At 38.5% G+C, this 16,633-nt stretch overlaps 1 protein-coding gene across 7 annotated transcripts in view; it reads right to left on the reverse strand.

Moving 5' to 3' along the window:
* Positions 1-16,633, reverse strand: part of KMT2C (lysine methyltransferase 2C) — a 189,072-nt gene that overhangs the window by 54,711 nt on the left and 117,728 nt on the right. For 4 of the 7 annotated variants that reach the window (XM_064703871.1, XM_064703873.1, XM_064703872.1 and 1 more), the window contains 8 exons: positions 16,251-16,370; positions 13,770-13,886; positions 9,953-10,054; positions 9,673-9,777; positions 8,330-8,511; positions 7,494-7,658; positions 6,786-6,895; positions 1,371-1,436 (listed from right to left, as the gene is read on the reverse strand). In XM_064703871.1, coding sequence (XP_064559941.1) covers positions 1,371-1,436; positions 6,786-6,895; positions 7,494-7,658; positions 8,330-8,511; positions 9,673-9,777; positions 9,953-10,054; positions 13,770-13,886; positions 16,251-16,370 — 967 coding nt within the window. The remainder of the gene's footprint in view (positions 1-1,370; positions 1,437-6,785; positions 6,896-7,493; positions 7,659-8,329; positions 8,512-9,672; positions 9,778-9,952; positions 10,055-13,769; positions 13,887-16,250; positions 16,371-16,633) is intronic. The other 3 variants (XM_064703877.1, XM_064703874.1, XM_064703875.1) reach the window with 2 other exon arrangements.

The raw sequence follows: 16,633 nt of genomic DNA on the forward strand, positions 1-16,633 counted from the left end.
GGAATAGCACTTACAAGAGTTAATAATCCACAAGTATGGAGCTGACCCGTGAGTGAAGAAATTGGAATAAATAAACCAGAGATATCAGACACTGTCTTACACATTACAATTACAGCTTTATGATTTAGAGTCTGATGTCAAATCCAGCAACAATCCATTACATTGCTATGAAACAACTTATATCAAGTACTCATTAGAAAGAACAATTTGATTATGGAAATTGGTGCCTTGCAAGGTATTTCTGTATTACTGGCACCCACAGAAAACTGTGCAAGTCATACTTTGGGTCCTTGTGTTGATTGTCAGCCAAGGCCCCCATCCAGTTCTCAGCACTTTACCTTCATCTTATTCATAACCTTAAGTCTCCAAGAACTCCTGGTAACTCAGAGAGGTTATCAGCCCTATTTCATAGGCAGACAAAAAACCAAAGTTGTATCAAGTGAGCTGCTTAAGATCAAAAATGAAATTGTGGGTAGAACCAAGACCTGCAAGACTGTTTCTTCCTCAAGCTGTTAAATGACAACTGAGTCCACTGATAAGCTCTAATATTCTTTAATTCACCATGCAGAAAGGCCCTGTCCCCTGTGCTGAGGCCCTGCAAATGGAAGCTTGGGAACTTTCAGGGAATTGCCAAATAATGAAGAGGCTGCAATGATGCTTCAGCTCTTTGGAGCCAATTACATCATAATTTGGTAACACAACTTTCGAAAACAGACAAATATAATAACATTTGTTCCATTTAACCAAAAACATTTCCTCATGTAACATCTGACAATACAGCTGGTTCTGAACAAATTCTTCCCACTTGACTGCCTTCTTACACTGAACTTGAAAGGTGTGTGTTTCAAAAACATCTCACACTCTTTTTCTGATTGAATATTTGAGGGGAGAACCTTCTCTGAGGTGTCAAATAGTAAAAAAAAAAAAAAACTGATGTGATGGAAGCTGTCCTAACATGATGGAAGCTGCTGGGTAAAGACTGACTTGGGAGTAGGCTTGTCAGGATTATAGATTCCTAGCACAAACCAGACAAATACAGAAAAGCTGCATCCTCCTAACATCTCAAGCTTGTAAACATTTGTGTACATTTGACTCAGCCACACTGTGTTATCACCACTGATATTAAGGCAAGCAGCTAAGACTGTAGGATCAAAGCATAATTTAAAGTAATTATTACAGTGCAGGTAAGGCAGGCAAGAGAGAAGAAAGAAGAGAGAATGAGGAAAAAAAATGGAAAGCATGCTGTGGTAACTGAAGGATAGTTAATGCTGTGTGTTACAAAACCACAGGAAAAGGAACTTTTGTCTCATGTAAAAATATACCCTTAGAATATTCTAAATGATCAGATATTAAGCATTTCCATTCTTTACCTAGTTCTTTTGATTTTGAAATAATCTGAGCTCCAACTGATGAATCACAACAGTCCAAAGAAGGCACTGAAAAATATAAGGAAAATAATTTCAACTTTTAAAAATGGTGACTTGATTTAAATTGAAACTATCAATTTTCCTTGAAGCAGTTCCATTAAACTCCCTAATTTATACTGTTGGCAATCATTTACTTGCACCTATAAAATAAAGTGCTTTTCAGTATCACAGATGTGACTACAAAAGAAGCCTGATAGAAACTAAAGTTCTCCAATTTCCTAAAGCCAAGAATGGCATTGGAATAGTACTGAAATCAATGGGAAATTATCTCTTTCTACTGGACCAAGGGCAAATGAATACAGTGGGTCTTTTGGGTTGGAAAGCAACCTGTACACTAGTCATGATGTTCAGGTTTTGCTGCCCTAATCGTTAAAAATGTGAGGGTTTTGTGAAGTGAGTATTGATCAGCATTTCCCCAAGGAGGGGCTTTGCACACAAGGCTCTCACTGTGTCTGTGCTGGGCTCTTACACAGCACTTGGACAAGGCTGAGGTATTGAGAACAGATAACAGAACCTGTTGGAAGTTAGATAGGGCAATTCTTATTCCAGGTAAGAGTACTGAAAATGGAAAGCAGAAACTCAAAAACTACACCTTGTGTGCTACAGGGCAGCAGTGGAATGGTGTGACTGATAAAATAATAATCCAAATGTCCTGCAACACAAGGCTACTTCTGCAGTGGGCAGAAATGCTCTTCCCTTTTGCCTTAACTCGTAACTGCAATCAGGCTTCACTCACCTATGATGTGTACACTAAACTTAATATTAGTAGTGACTTCACAGAGATTACACAGAGCGAGCAGTAAAGGGAAAATTAGGAGCTCCTATCTTGCAAACACTGAACTAGAATCAGAAAACCTGTTAGTCAGGCACAGTCAGCATTACCACAGAGACAAGTTTATCCACACTTTTTTCCTTTTTCCTTGGCCTAGAAATCTTACTCATGCTGAATTTAGGACTCAAGATAACATCTGGAGTATTTCCTTTGTGCCTGTCACACAAGCTGAGACCCCTGAGGCAGAGAACCTGTGGGGGCTCTGTGTCACATCAACCATGGCAGTGTGCTGCTGTTCCCACCTCACAACACACCATGGGAGCCAGGACAAGATGGGGAAAAGCACAAGAGCTTCCAAGTAACACTTAAAATGAGTATGAAACATACTGGATGCTTTCTAGCATATAAACAAATATAAAGAAAATGCAAGTCTGCCTTCAAAAACTACAGTGCTTTGAGAATTTTATGCAATGTGCAACTAATGCAGAGGGTATAACCTACAGAAAACCAGTATTTTCATGCAATTAGTAAACAAAAGGAGCCTATGAGAGCTACTGAAAACTGAACTCAACGGTGCAGAGAAAGACAAGGAAGAAAATAAATTGAAAATGACATTTTGAAAGAGACATAAAGCCAGAAAGAAACAAAAACGGGACAAGCTGCAAAAAGGAAGATACTCAAAACACTGAATTAAAAAAAACAGAATAGAGGCGGACTGCAAGAACTATTCAAAGTGGAATAAGACATCATCTGTTCATTTAATTTCTTATAATTTACAAGATGGTTTTAAGAATGAAGTAGCAATTACTGAATTGGAATCTAAGGTAAACAAGAAAATCAGAAAGACAGTTGTGAACAGAAATTTGAAATCCTTAATTTAAAAGTCAAACAACAGAGAGATCATCTCATCCAGGTCAGACTGAACAATTTTAGCTCTGGAGACTGAATAGAGTTGAAAGGCTCCAATAAACAAGCTGATAGTGACAGAGGTGAGGCCTTCAGAGACCCACTCACAAAAACTGCACGAACAAACAGTGTTTGAAGACAGTATCAAACAGACTTCCAGAAAAGGAGCTAATTAGGGTGCAGATTAAGGATTACAATCAATAAAATGGATAGCAGAAAAGCATAGTACTGTTAGAGAAACCCTACCTAAAAAGAAAAAAAAAAGGAAAAAATAGTGCTTTCTGAGGCATTCAGCTGAAGTTTAACCAAAATTGTTAAACTTATCTGCAAAAGGGTTTAAATATGCTGAATATTGTACAGCATTTAGTAGCCTCAGCTGAAAGCAAATAATTGCAGAGAATACAATGATGAGAAAAAAAAGGGGAGTTCATTTTTAAGGCTGTTATAGAAAAGAAGAACTCTATGAAAAAATGCAACCAGCAAATGAGATAGAGTGGAATGGCTGATGTAGAATACAGCACTAACAGAGCACTCTTTATTGCATGCCTGCATAGCTGTGTCAATGACACAGGGATTTTTTCTGGTAAATGCAGTAACACAAGAACATTAGAGCTGACATAGTAAATGTGCTAAATAATAAAAAAAAATGAAAAGTTAATTTTTTAACACACAGTATTATGTTGGGTTTGTATCTTGTAAAGTACATAGAATTAAATTTCAGAACAAAGAAAAACTGACATCAGTTTAATGAAAATGATACAACAGAGACTGCCAGCCACAATGTGCCTCACTGGCAGTATCAGGTACCCCTGGACAGGGGGAAGTGATACCAAATCCTCACTGCCTCCATGAACATGTTCACTGGAGCCCCAGGAGGAAAAACTGCACAGGCAGCTGCAGAAACTGCACCCAGATCAGTTCTAACTCTTACAGAAAACCAGGCAGAGCTCTGCATCCTGCAGAGGAACAAAAACAGCACCAGGGGAGGAGGAAGCTGGGGTCTGGATGGAGACAGGATGGGGTAAGTGAGGAGGGATGAAAGTTGCAGATGGGGCATGTGACATGCAAGGGCAAATGACACAAAGGCAGAACTGCTGAGGAGATGGTCAAGAACTGTCCAGGAGCTGATGTGGGTGAGAGACACAAACCCCTCCTGAGTGTGCAGGAATTACAGCACAGGGGAAAAGCTGCTGCTACCTAATGCACCTGCCTAGAATCTAGTCATGAGAATTTCTAAATTTCTCTACAGGACACAGCAATATGCTGGGGGACATTTGTTATAACTTGAGACAGTACTAAAAGGAACCTGATAAAATAGTGATCAGTGATGATTATTTCACAATAACCTAATAATGAAGGTTTCTGGTACACTACACTGGAGCAAATCTTACACCATTCTGGCTTTTGATACTTATGTGTGTTCAAGAATAAAACCAGTATCTTTTATTTCTGTTTCCTGAAGAAGATGACTTTTTAAGAATTTCAAGTATGATGAGATAGGGAAGAGCTCTTACAAATTTTAAAAAGTTTCTACTTTCTGAAGAAAGAGAAATGAAATCTCATTCTCAATACCTACACACAAGAACCAGTTACTCTTCACCAAGGGTACACCTGCAATGTTTTGTTTCTTTATTAGGTTAGGGGCTCTTGTTTCTTCTAGAAAGAAAGTGGTTAAAAACCCTGTAACAATACTTGCAACACACCTATGACACATCAAATGGAAAGGGCAAGAACCATCCCAGTAAGAATCCCACAATATGATACATTTTTAGATGCTTTCTACTCTAAGTAACATTTATTTCCCTAAGTTTATCAAACACTAATTCTTCTCACTTTGAAAGAAAAAATTACAGAAATTTTCAAGAGAAGTTTTAAAAGAATTCATAAAAGACTGAAACATTTCATATAGAAGAACATGCATCTATCAACATGCAACAAAGGACATATTCAGACATGCAACTGTGCAAATTTACATGTGTTAGAGATGTTTTAATACTGAGTCATAACAGGAAATAAGCTGAAAAACTTGTCTTAAAAAAAAAGGTAAAAAAAACCTGCAAAGAAAACTTGGGAACTCCCAGAGGATTGGTTCCTATTCCTCGAAATCCAAACCTAAGCAACACAACTACACAGAGGTGTGCAGGAAGGACTAACTCAGGGGCCAGCTTCTGCCTGGAAGTGAAACACCTCTTGTGAAGCTGTTCCACCTCACATATCATGGACTTCAATTATCTCTACAAGGTAGCTCTGCCAGCCCCAAGGAGAAAGGAAGAAGTACTTCTTACTTGGATCTTTTTGCTTTAAGTACTCAAAGCTTATTATAAAAATACACAAAAGTCTGTGTTGTATCTGCAAGTTTCTTGCTTTTTCCACTTAAATAAACCTCTTTCCTTTTGAATTTTTGAAAGCAGATCTTTACAATGAAGTGACTTGCAGAAACACAGAAGCATTAGTCATGTTTCTATTAGTGATAAAAATGGGTTCCTTGGAAGTGCTCCAGCAGGGAGTATATAAACCTCCAAGGTCAGGTCAGTAAGTTACACTTACTGCTGTGATGAGGACATCACAGTGTTAGGGGACATTAGATGCTCTATTGAACTTTTCTTGGCAGATCTCTCAAGCCTCACAACATCTTCCATCTTGATCAGGAAAACCAATCTTACTGACAACTTCTTGGTGGATATAAATTTTTCTTGTAACATTTGCTTAGCTCTTGTACCTTCCTCCTCCTGCTCTCTTGTGATACCTCAATGAAGGGGTAATATGAACACTTTCATCTGTTTATGCTAAAAATGGGAATAGGTGTCAATGTTAAAGGAGCTGACTGAAGCAGCAACTTCCCTGAGCTGACATGCAGGGAAAACAGACCTGGGCTATCACCCTTGCAGCAAGACTAAAATATAAGGCTATAAATCATGGCACAGGCTGGCAGGCACTCACAGAACATTAACCAGCACCATCCCATGGAGCCAGATGCTGTAAATGTGCTAAAAGTGCAGTAACCTCAGCTCCTGAAGTGCCACTGCTACAGAACTGTGACACAGACCAACAAGGCTGCTGGTGTCCATGTCCAGAGTGGTACAAAGTTCATCAGAAGGAATTACAAATTTTAATTAATAAGGAAGTGATAACTCCCAAAGAAGCATGGCCAATCTTTTCCAGATTGCAGCTAGGGAGGGAAGCATTGGTCTTGAATACTGGCAGAGCTGAGGAAAAGGCATTATGAAAACATGAAGGAGGATGGGAAAAATGCTTACACAGACTTGTTACAGCTACTGCTGCCTCAGACAGCCTCAAAGCATCAAAATACACAAACTTTTTCTGCTTAGAAATAATTTTCTGATTCTTCTTTAGATCTAGCTTTAGAGAACTGGGCTTTTTTCCTTCTACTTGACAAACTGAGATGCCTTTGACCCCTTCACTACCAAATGCTTTTAACAGTTTCTCCCTATCTTCAATACCTCTACCTAGGATACCCAAGAAGTTTCCTCTGGCATAAATCACTTGAGAATGCAAAAGAGCCTAGGAAATTTTCACAAGAGGCCTTAAAACAAACATGAAAAAAACAAAATCTTACTTCTACCACAAGCCAAACCTCCATCAGAGCACAGAACACATTCCCAAACCTATTTATTTATCGCAGGGTGCAATCCTGCCATTGGTTTTGATCGTCTCCTTACCGTTCGTTGGTGGAATGTATGGCCTACAAATGGTACAGTCAAAACCCATATCAGCTATGTTTTCCACTTCCTCCTCTGTGTTTAAGTTCTGACAGATTGCATGCATCCATCTAGAAATTAAGTGGGGGGAAAAAATACAATTTAAAGGAAATAGGTGGTGTTTTAGGAGACCCAAGTATCAGTCTATGGTCCAAGTAAACGGGGAACAGTTGTTCAGTTTGAATTCTTTTAGGGAGAAACCACAGAATCAGGTTTTCCATATACAGCATCCCCTACAGTGGTGTGTGTTACATCCTGTATATGGAGCAGCAGATCAACTATTTCCCTCCACAGGAAGGAACTCTCCATAAAACAATCTCCCAAGTATATTTTAGTATGGTAATTTTCTCCCTATATTGCAATAATTTTAATTACTTTATACAATGTAATCTAGATTCAGCCTCACAACAATAGTCTTTTGAGGTAAATTAGTTTTATTTTTACAGGGCAGCAGGGAAGAGGCACAGAGTGATTAATTAATTTGCCCAGAGTCAGACAGTTAAGTCTGTGCTACAACCAGAAATGAACCACTAAGAGACTTCTGAGACTCAGTAACCCACTGTTCTTTACCACATGACCATTTCCTTCATCTCTACACTTCAACATTAAGGGGGAAAAATTAAAATAAGACTTGAACAGGAAAACAAGTGAACTATGAGAAATCCTTACCGATCACACTGTCTACACTGAATTATGAGCTCCTCATCCCTGTACGTGCGGTAGCAGATGGGGCAGGTAGACAAACTTGCACAGGGAGCACACTGGGTGTAATTGTTTTGCCATTCACATCTTAAACCTGGAGAAGTTGCTCCACAGTGTCTGCACCAAACACACCTACAGAACAGACAAAAAGATTTATTAGTGTCAGGTCACAGGAAGATGATTTTGTGGCTTTAAATCTCTTCCACTTAGAAAGAGGTGAGTAATTAAGTTTTAACTTAACAACATGTTTAACCACAAACATTTAACAACATTTTTTGTACTTTTGAAATAAAGTTCCTAATTAATAATTCCCTTGAAACTGCAAAAGCAGGCAGATGGGTTCTTGTAACAGCTCAACAGGTCAAAGAGTTCCTGCTTCCAGTTGCCATTCACTTTGAGATCTGGAGACTTAACCATGTGAGAGGTCTGATCTGTTTGTGTTTCACCCAAGTAAAACAAATTGTTTTCACAGGGTTTTATGTCAAGAACACCAGGGTGAAGCACCCATTCATCTTTCCAAATGAACACTGGAATGATTACAATGAATATAAATTGGAATATTTTTTTGCTATGAGTTTCAAAAGAGAAATTTTGTCTATCTCTGCTAATGTGGTTTTTGGCATGAAGAAGCAGTTCTAATTGAATCAAACAACTCAAAAGCATTTTGTTGGCTTTGTTTAATACACCTGACTTAGACACAACTAAAACCTTGTTACAATTCAACTGACATTACAAACACCAAGTGACAGAGAGAAGCAGAGGAGGCCAGCAGTCAGCAGCTCTGAGCCCAGCCCCAAACACACCATTTGCACTTCCAGCCCCCCTTTGGCACAGTCTGCAGGGGTGGGTCCAGGCAGTAGGTGTGGTAGCTGATGTCGCAGTCGTCGCACAGGAGGAGTCTCCCTGGATCTGTGGCTTTCCCACAGGCTTCACACACTGTGCACTCCAGGCACCTCCAACCTTTGCTGAGTACCACTTTAGTAATCTGAAAAATGCAAGGTGAGAATTAGTTGCAAACGGCTCAGTGAAGTGTGATCAATGGATAAATTAAGGTCTGGCTTGTGGAGCTCAGGATGCTCCTCTGGGCACATCACCCACATCACGAGGAGCTCTTTAGCAATCAGACTTTCTGAAGCTTCAATGAACAGGAATGGATTAAACAGAAAGAAACTGTACCCCTTTCTAATCTTTTTAAAAACAGATGCAGTGTTTCCCTTTTTAAGCCACCTGGGACTTCACCTGACTGCCAGGACTTTTCAAATATCATGGAAAGTGGCATGGCAGCTGCATCAGCCAATTCCCTCAGGACTCTGGGATGCATCTTGTCAGCTCCCAGAGATTTGTGTACATTCTGGTTCCTCAAGAGGTCACAAACTTGATCCTCATGATGTGATCACGGTGCTGGAGTTTTAGTCATCTGAAGCAAGCATCTAACTTACTGCAATTAATATATAATGCAAGAGTAGTATATAAACAAAAAGTCAAATTATAATTGCATGAAATATGCATATGGCATTTTTAAAGTATGTACAAAATAAAGTTTTTGACATGTTTTAAAAAAAATCCCACTTTTACACAGATATACTTACATCACAACCAATGAAAAGTGTACAGTGTATATACTGCAGTAAATAGCTTATTTTGTGCTTGCTAGGTCATTTCACAGCATTCAAATTTAATTTTCACACATTCTCTCCTAGGCTAATGAATGTAAAATGTATTAATTAACCACTCCAACTGCTGTCAATTCTGACAGCCAACAGGCAAATTGAATCAACTAAACCTTATGCCCCAAGTAAATGAAGATGCAGCGTAATTTTTTCTTTGTTTTTAATTCTGCTTGTATCTAGGTTTAAAACTTGTATCTCAAACTGTTATTTTAACCAACTGCTGGATAATCAGTGCTATTTATGGTTGTGAAATTATAAAAAGGTTAATTTCTCTTGAGGCTATGCATACTATAAAATGACATTTAATTAAAGTCTTTCATAAGTCACATACAAATAATGGTCACATTAGCTGATGAATATCTAACAAGTTAATGACTCCCCTAATTACCACAAAACCGAAGGCAGCGTGGTGCTATTAAAGTACAATATGAAAACAGTGCAATCAAGAGGTTTTTGTGTGGAACAACAGCACTCACCTTAATACTGACACAGTAGGGATGGTAACACTGCCCACACTGGGAACAGGCCAGCAGCCGGCCCTCAGCACCTTGGCCAAAACTGCCACAAACCACACACATATCCTGCAAGGACACACAAGAGCAGGCTCTCAACACGTGCCAGACACTACTTCTGAAAACATCTAACTGTAAATCCAACTAGTTTGCTGTGTAATTTAACTCCTAACAAGGACTTCATTCACTTTTTTATCATTAAGAGCAGGGAAACAAAATGAAAAATTGTAACTATTATCCTAACCTGATGGAGAGTGAACTTGTCACTGTTAGAGAACAGGACAACTGTATTATGCATCGAGTTTTCTTCCTCATCTTTATTAGATGAAATATCCATGGTTGTGACCTATTAAAAAACCACAAAATATAAATAACAAGCACATCACATTTTGTAAGACATGAGACAACATGAAACATTCTCTAAATAAGTTTTGCACGTATTTATTCATACAGTTTCAACTTTCATTAAAAGCTGCCTCCATCAGAAATTACTGCATTAATTCACATTTTCTCATCATCAGTATTATAGTTTCACAGACATATTCTCTTCCTCTCCTTTTTCCACCTTCACATATTATCCCATTACACTTCCAACTGGAAATGGAAGCAAAGACATACTTGAATTAAAAACCACTAAGCAGAAACTGTCATACTGTGCCCAGTCTGCTGTTCCCTGCATGTAAATACTGAAGTTCTTTTTATCAAAAAGTTAACTGCACTGACAGACTTTTGAATATTAATTCAAAAATCAACTGCAGAAATGTGGTTTGTCCCATATTGCCTAAAATGAGGTTTAGCTAATGTTCCAAGTATGCTAGAGGACTAAGCAAGAGCTCTAAAGTTACTTGCTGTAAGCAGTTTATGAGGCTTATCTATCTACCACAAAAACTTGCACTGAACTGCAAACAGCTATTTTGATCTCAATCCATCAGCTCTTACTGTAGACAATAATTTTTCTTTTTCATCAAGTGATTTTTATTCTGACCTGCCCTTTATTAATTTAGCACATTTCATCTACAGATTCTCAGGAAGAGAAACACAAATGAAACATTTCAACTGTCCTCTGACTTTCATGTGACTCTTACAATACAGAATTTGCTGTCCATGAAGTTAAACTAATAGGCCCAACTGCTATCTCTGAACCAGGAATATAAAGGGACACAGTTCCATAAAAAAAGATTGCTAGGGAAATGTAGCTTTGTTTCAGCAGCTGTTCCAATTATATATATGTGGATTATTTTAAATACAGTGTAAGTCCTACAGAGATAAGTTTTGTCTAAATAATAATTTAAATATTTTACAAATCCAAATGTAACTCTAGGGACAAATGTAAATACCACAGTATCAACTAGAGGAATCCCTCTGATACACAGCTGCTGAAACTCAGCATTTACTAAGAAACAGCTGAAAAGGCAATATATTCTTTATGTGTTTTGACTGCCAAATATTTGAGAGCACTGCAGCTGTAACTAACCAGTTAACTCCAGAGCACCTGAAACACCTTGATACCTTCAGGGACAACATTTCCCTTACCTACTTTTCCACAAAAGGTTTCACAAGGTTCTTGTGACTGCGCATGCAAAAGAGCAGAATTTGCAGGACTGGCTGCAATGTTGGTGTCTGCTGAATCCCAGCACTGACCCACCATGGCTAAACCTGTACCCACCTTTTTCCCCAATCCCAAGATACTCCAAGGTACTTCCAAATCTGTGTGGCTGTCTGCTGATCCCATGATGAGTAAGAATTATTTTGTGCAAACTGACTGAAAATACCCCCATTTCAAACATTTATCTGACAGAAGGCTGATTTCTTGGCATTGCTAACTGCATCTACTCTACCACAAGGCAGCCACGTCCCTGCAATTCTGGAGCTGCCTTCCATGTGGTGACTCAAAGGATCAAATCTCTGCAGGAAATGGTGGAGAGTGATGGGCATTTTGTATTTATAGCAAGTTACCTACATCACTGTCCTCTGAACAATTACAAAAACTTTATGAGTTTGATCTATAAACCCCAGCTTCTCTTGAAGTACAGATTTGTGCTTTGTAACACCAAAATAATGATGGGAATGTCTCCAATTGATTATGGTGCTGTAAGTAGCCTAAGTGGAATTCATCCTGTATGTTTAAAATTACAAATTTGCTTCTGTATCTTGACCACCCAATGCTTTAAAAGGGAAAAGTGATAGAGATGATTGTTCCTTTTTCAAATCATAAACACCAGAGTATCCCAAGATATTATTACACAGGCAGGAGAAAGTGTGACAAATTCAAACAAAGATTACATGTATGAACATAAAAATACAGCTCTGAAGAGAGTCTCAGGAATTACTTCATAAAGACATAAAATGAGCATGTCCCTCTCTGAACACAAGGAACAGGATGTCTCTCAAAATATGCAGGGCTTGTTGGTAATCAAATTTTAAAAGGAACATTCAAGTAGAACAAGCCCACAACAGAAAAAAAATAATTGTTTCACAGACCAGATTTCCAAGTTTTTCATACCAAAATCCCCCTTCTTATGAGGAGCAGAGTAGGACTGTGTAGGATTTTCAAGTTTTAAAAATACTTCAAGTATTTAGTAGTGTAACTATCAACTTCAGTGAGCAATCACTTGCTTATAATCACTTCAGTATTCTTGAAGAATAAGAGACAGCAAATATAATCATTGTTTTCTCAAGGGTTTCTGGACAGAAGCTGTGTACAGAATAGCAGACATCTGATCAGAACAAAGAACTGAGAATCACTGATATATGAATTCATTAAAGAGTCAAGGAAGCTTTAGTTATGGTAAATCATGATCTGTAAGGGCTCTCTGAAGGAGTCAGCAATTCTGGGGACAGGAAAATTTGACTGATGCAACTTCACCACTAAACTCTTTTGGCACAGTCCTTCACCAAAGCTACTTAAAAAAAAGTTAAACTGAAGAGGAATGGTCCCTATACTGATACAAGACACAAATAAAGAGGGGACTAAATTATCAGTTTTGTATGTGGGAGAATTGCACTAGTCAAAATCTGACAGGGCCTGCTGCTAACAGGTGGTGGTGCTCAACACACTCATGTGCAATCTGAAAAATCAAGTGAGAAGCAAGGTGACAAAGCTTGCCAACAGGACTGGGATATTCAGAGCAATAAAATCCAAAAGACAAGTGTGAAGAACTGCACAAGAACTTCATAAAGCTGAGTGCTGGGCTGTAAAATGGCAGATGGAAGTCCACAAAGTAAGGAAATCAACATGACAAAAGAACTGGTATTAATGATCAGAAATATGGAGTAGCTTCCCTACAAAGAACAACTCAAAATACTGGCATCCTCCATACTTGCTAGTCAAGAGTGGAAGGAAAAGGAGGAGAAATGATGGATGTCTATAGAAACTGAGTGGCATGGGTGGAGGAAGTGAATGGAAAGCAGCTTTCCACTGTCTAGTCTTTAAGAGCACTGAGGGGCAGGCAGCTAATCCAGGAGGCAGCCACTTAAAACACAAGCTGATGAGCTGAACTGAAAAAGGTTAAGCAGTCATGGTTTCCCTAAAGCTTTTTTGAAGTGAATGGGCAGATTTATGAAAGAAAGCTCCAACACAGGCTGCCCAAGACAAAGATACATCTTCCTGTTCAGCAAGTGGCCAAGCCACAAACTGCTGAAATGTCCTCTCCTCTCCTGTTCTGCGCTCTTGTTCCACCACTCAGTCCAGAAGAACCTTTGCTCTGGTCTCCTAGGGCTGCAGTTACATTCTCATGCACAAACCCTGCTCTCTCCCTCTGGGTTGTTCCAGTCAGTGCTGCCTTTACCCAGCATGTTCTGCACCCAAGGAAATAGAAGTGGTACTTTAAGACTCCCAACTGTTGTGTCTTTAAAGGGCAAGAGCAGCACAGAACTGCCTGAGGCCCACTGAGCTGTAGTGTTCCAGTTCTTCACCACAAGCAGTAACAGCCAGGCTCCATCAAACACCCCTGGCTCTGCAGAGTTCATTGGTTTTTTATGCAGTATTTTCAAACAAGAATTACAGCTGAATAAAACTGTTCTATTAACAGACTGCAATATGGTAAAAAAGATCTCCTTACCCCTGGAATGACCACAGCCCCAACTCCATTCTTCAGTTTTGATCTTCCTCTGCCACCTCTTCCCGACAGCCCCGCTCCACGCGGCCTCCGCTTCCCCGGGAATCCTGAGCCTCGGCCCTGCTCAATGGAAGGCAACAATGTCAATGCAACCCCTCAAGTTCTTTTCTTACTGGGATTCAAACTTGTTCAGTTCATCTATGGAAAAACATAAGTAAAAAATACCCTGTGATTTCTGGTGAGTACAAGCACACCAGGGCATGGCCATTAAATTTATGCATAAATCTGTGTGAAATACCTTTAATTACTTACATGGCATCATATGATCACCTTTCTCTTCAGTCAAAACCACAAATGTTTATATTCTGCTCAGCAGTTAACTGGAAATATGGATTTCCCCCAACAGTTACCCCCATCTCATTTGCAAAGTTTCCAAAATATATCTATTATTCTATGATTCATTTTTCTTTTCTCTTTGAACAGTCGGCCCAGACAGTCATGGGACTTTACACAGGGTCTGGACATTTGATTCCTGGTAATCACAGATGCTTTTCTTACACTATGGATAATCAAGTGAAACCTGGAATTTATTAGGATTGAGTCCTGCTCACAAAGGAAAGTGGGAGCTGGCTCCATGAAACTCTCTTAATTTAGCATATATAGAGAGTTTTTTATATTAATTCTATCAATTACACTCAGACCAACATTCCCCATAATGTCAAGTTTTTCTTACACAATCTCCACTTGATTTACAGACAGCTTTTCTTCTCCCTTCCTTATTTAAGATGCAGAGCTGCAGTGTTGTACTTTAGAGCATTCAGTGTGTTTAACTACAATTATCCTTGGGAGAGTAAGTATGTTTTTATTTAAGTTTGAAATTTAGGGGGGGTTTTGTTCATTTTTTTTCCTTTTTTTAAAATTTCAAACTGAACTAAACACAAGAGGGTTCCTAATCCTCCCAAATCATTTCCAGAGAGAAAAAAAAACATAGTCATGTCCACAAATTCTGGCTGATATATCAGACATCTTTACAATGTCTCAAAGCCTCTAATCTGGGTAACTGATAATTATGGCATGTACTCAAATAAGCACCTTTCCTACAGCAAAATGAGCACTGAGATTATTTATTGCATTTCGTATTTGTCAATAATCTCAGCTCCCAATACAGCCCAAGTATGGAGTACAGAGTATGGGGTTTCCAAATGCTTGCTGCAAAATACTTTTAATACCAACATTTGCTCTGTAAAACAACATTGATGGAAGCAACAAAGCTCCATGGGGACTGTGACACCAACAGACATGAGAGGTTTTTACTGAAGGAGACAGGAGCTCCTTGGATGGAAAGAAGCACTGTGGGCTCAATATTCCCTACTGTATTTCTCAAATATTCCAACTCCTGGCTTAAAGAAGATATTGAACTTCATGGTCATAATTAAAGGGAGAATTGAAGGATCCCAATGTTAAAATTTTATTAACATTCATCTAATAAAGCAAAAAGAAATTCAATTGACTCAGACACCAAGTCAATGCAACAAAATGATATCTGAAGAGTGAAAGGAAGGATGCTGCTGGAGGTTGAGGTGAAACAAAAATTGTCCTTAGATATCTATGGAGCTAATACATATACACACATATGACACACAATCATCAATATTTTTAACATGGAAACTCTTCTGACAAGTTTCTTATTTTCTGTTTCAGAACAGGTGTCAGTATTGTTATTATCACACAACTAGTAACAGGAATAAGCACATACTTGTATCAATGTTAATGCTCAACATTAAGCTGAAAATTAATGCTTAAAGCAGCAAAAGCTAAGCTGATGTCAAATCAAAATAAAATTAGCATGAGAGTTAAAGTGAGATGAACTTAAATCACTGGGAGCTACAGTTATTTGTCAGTTTCATAATATAGCTTTTTTTTGGCCTTTATTTAAACCAAGTAATTCTACTTTAATTACTTCAGGTGTATTTAATAGTCAATGTCACTGTGGATACAATTTTGGTCCATCTAATCAGGTTGGAAAGTTGTTGTTTATTCCCCCATCAGCTAAAAACGATGTCACTTTGAATCCACTCTGCAAGATTTCTCCACAGCAACAAATTCAAGCCATCCTTCAGATCTCTGCTCCTTTCCATGCCTGGCTTACCTTACTGCCAGTCTTAAAGACATTTTTCTTCTCAGGTAATTTATTTTGACAGCCACGTAAAGCCAACCACAGAAAGTGATGTACTCAACACACACAAAATTTGGGTAATACAAAGTATTCTTTGCCACTGAAAATCAAGGCAATGCCATCATAGTTTATGCTCTGGAAAGCTCACATCTTTTAACCTGAAACCTCCAGAGCTTTAATAATTTTTAGAGATCTTGAACAGTAACAGAATGGAAGATTAATTAAGGTGTGAGAGAGAGAATTTCATCACTAATCTCTACAGTAGAAAGATAGCAATGGATACATGAAAATAAATTCAAGTTATTTACCACTTTGATGCTCCAAATGGCACTGCCAGGAAGCTGTCTGGATTTAAAAATGTCCCGACCTTCTGGAATGTCTGGGGACCAGGAAGGTGGGCTCACTGTATTATTGGTACTCCAAGCCCCCTAGGATACGGCAGGTGAGAAAATAGATGTATAAAACTTTGCAACATAAAAAAAGCAAAAAGCAAAAAAGCAAAAAGCAAGCAACAAAAAAAAAAAAAATCTGAAAAGCAAAGCACATGCAGGCATAGGCATTTCTACATTAATTTAAGTAGTCAATTAGTTCACTGAGTGAGTAGAAAGTGGGAAATTTTTAGGTTCTCAATGAAACATGCCCTAAAATCAGTATTTACTTCCAACTGATGGTTAAGCACAACAAAATGAGT

This window comes from Zonotrichia leucophrys, chromosome 2 (assembly GCF_028769735.1).
Source record: "Zonotrichia leucophrys gambelii isolate GWCS_2022_RI chromosome 2, RI_Zleu_2.0, whole genome shotgun sequence".
Classification (NCBI taxonomy): Eukaryota; Metazoa; Chordata; class Aves; order Passeriformes; family Passerellidae; genus Zonotrichia; species Zonotrichia leucophrys.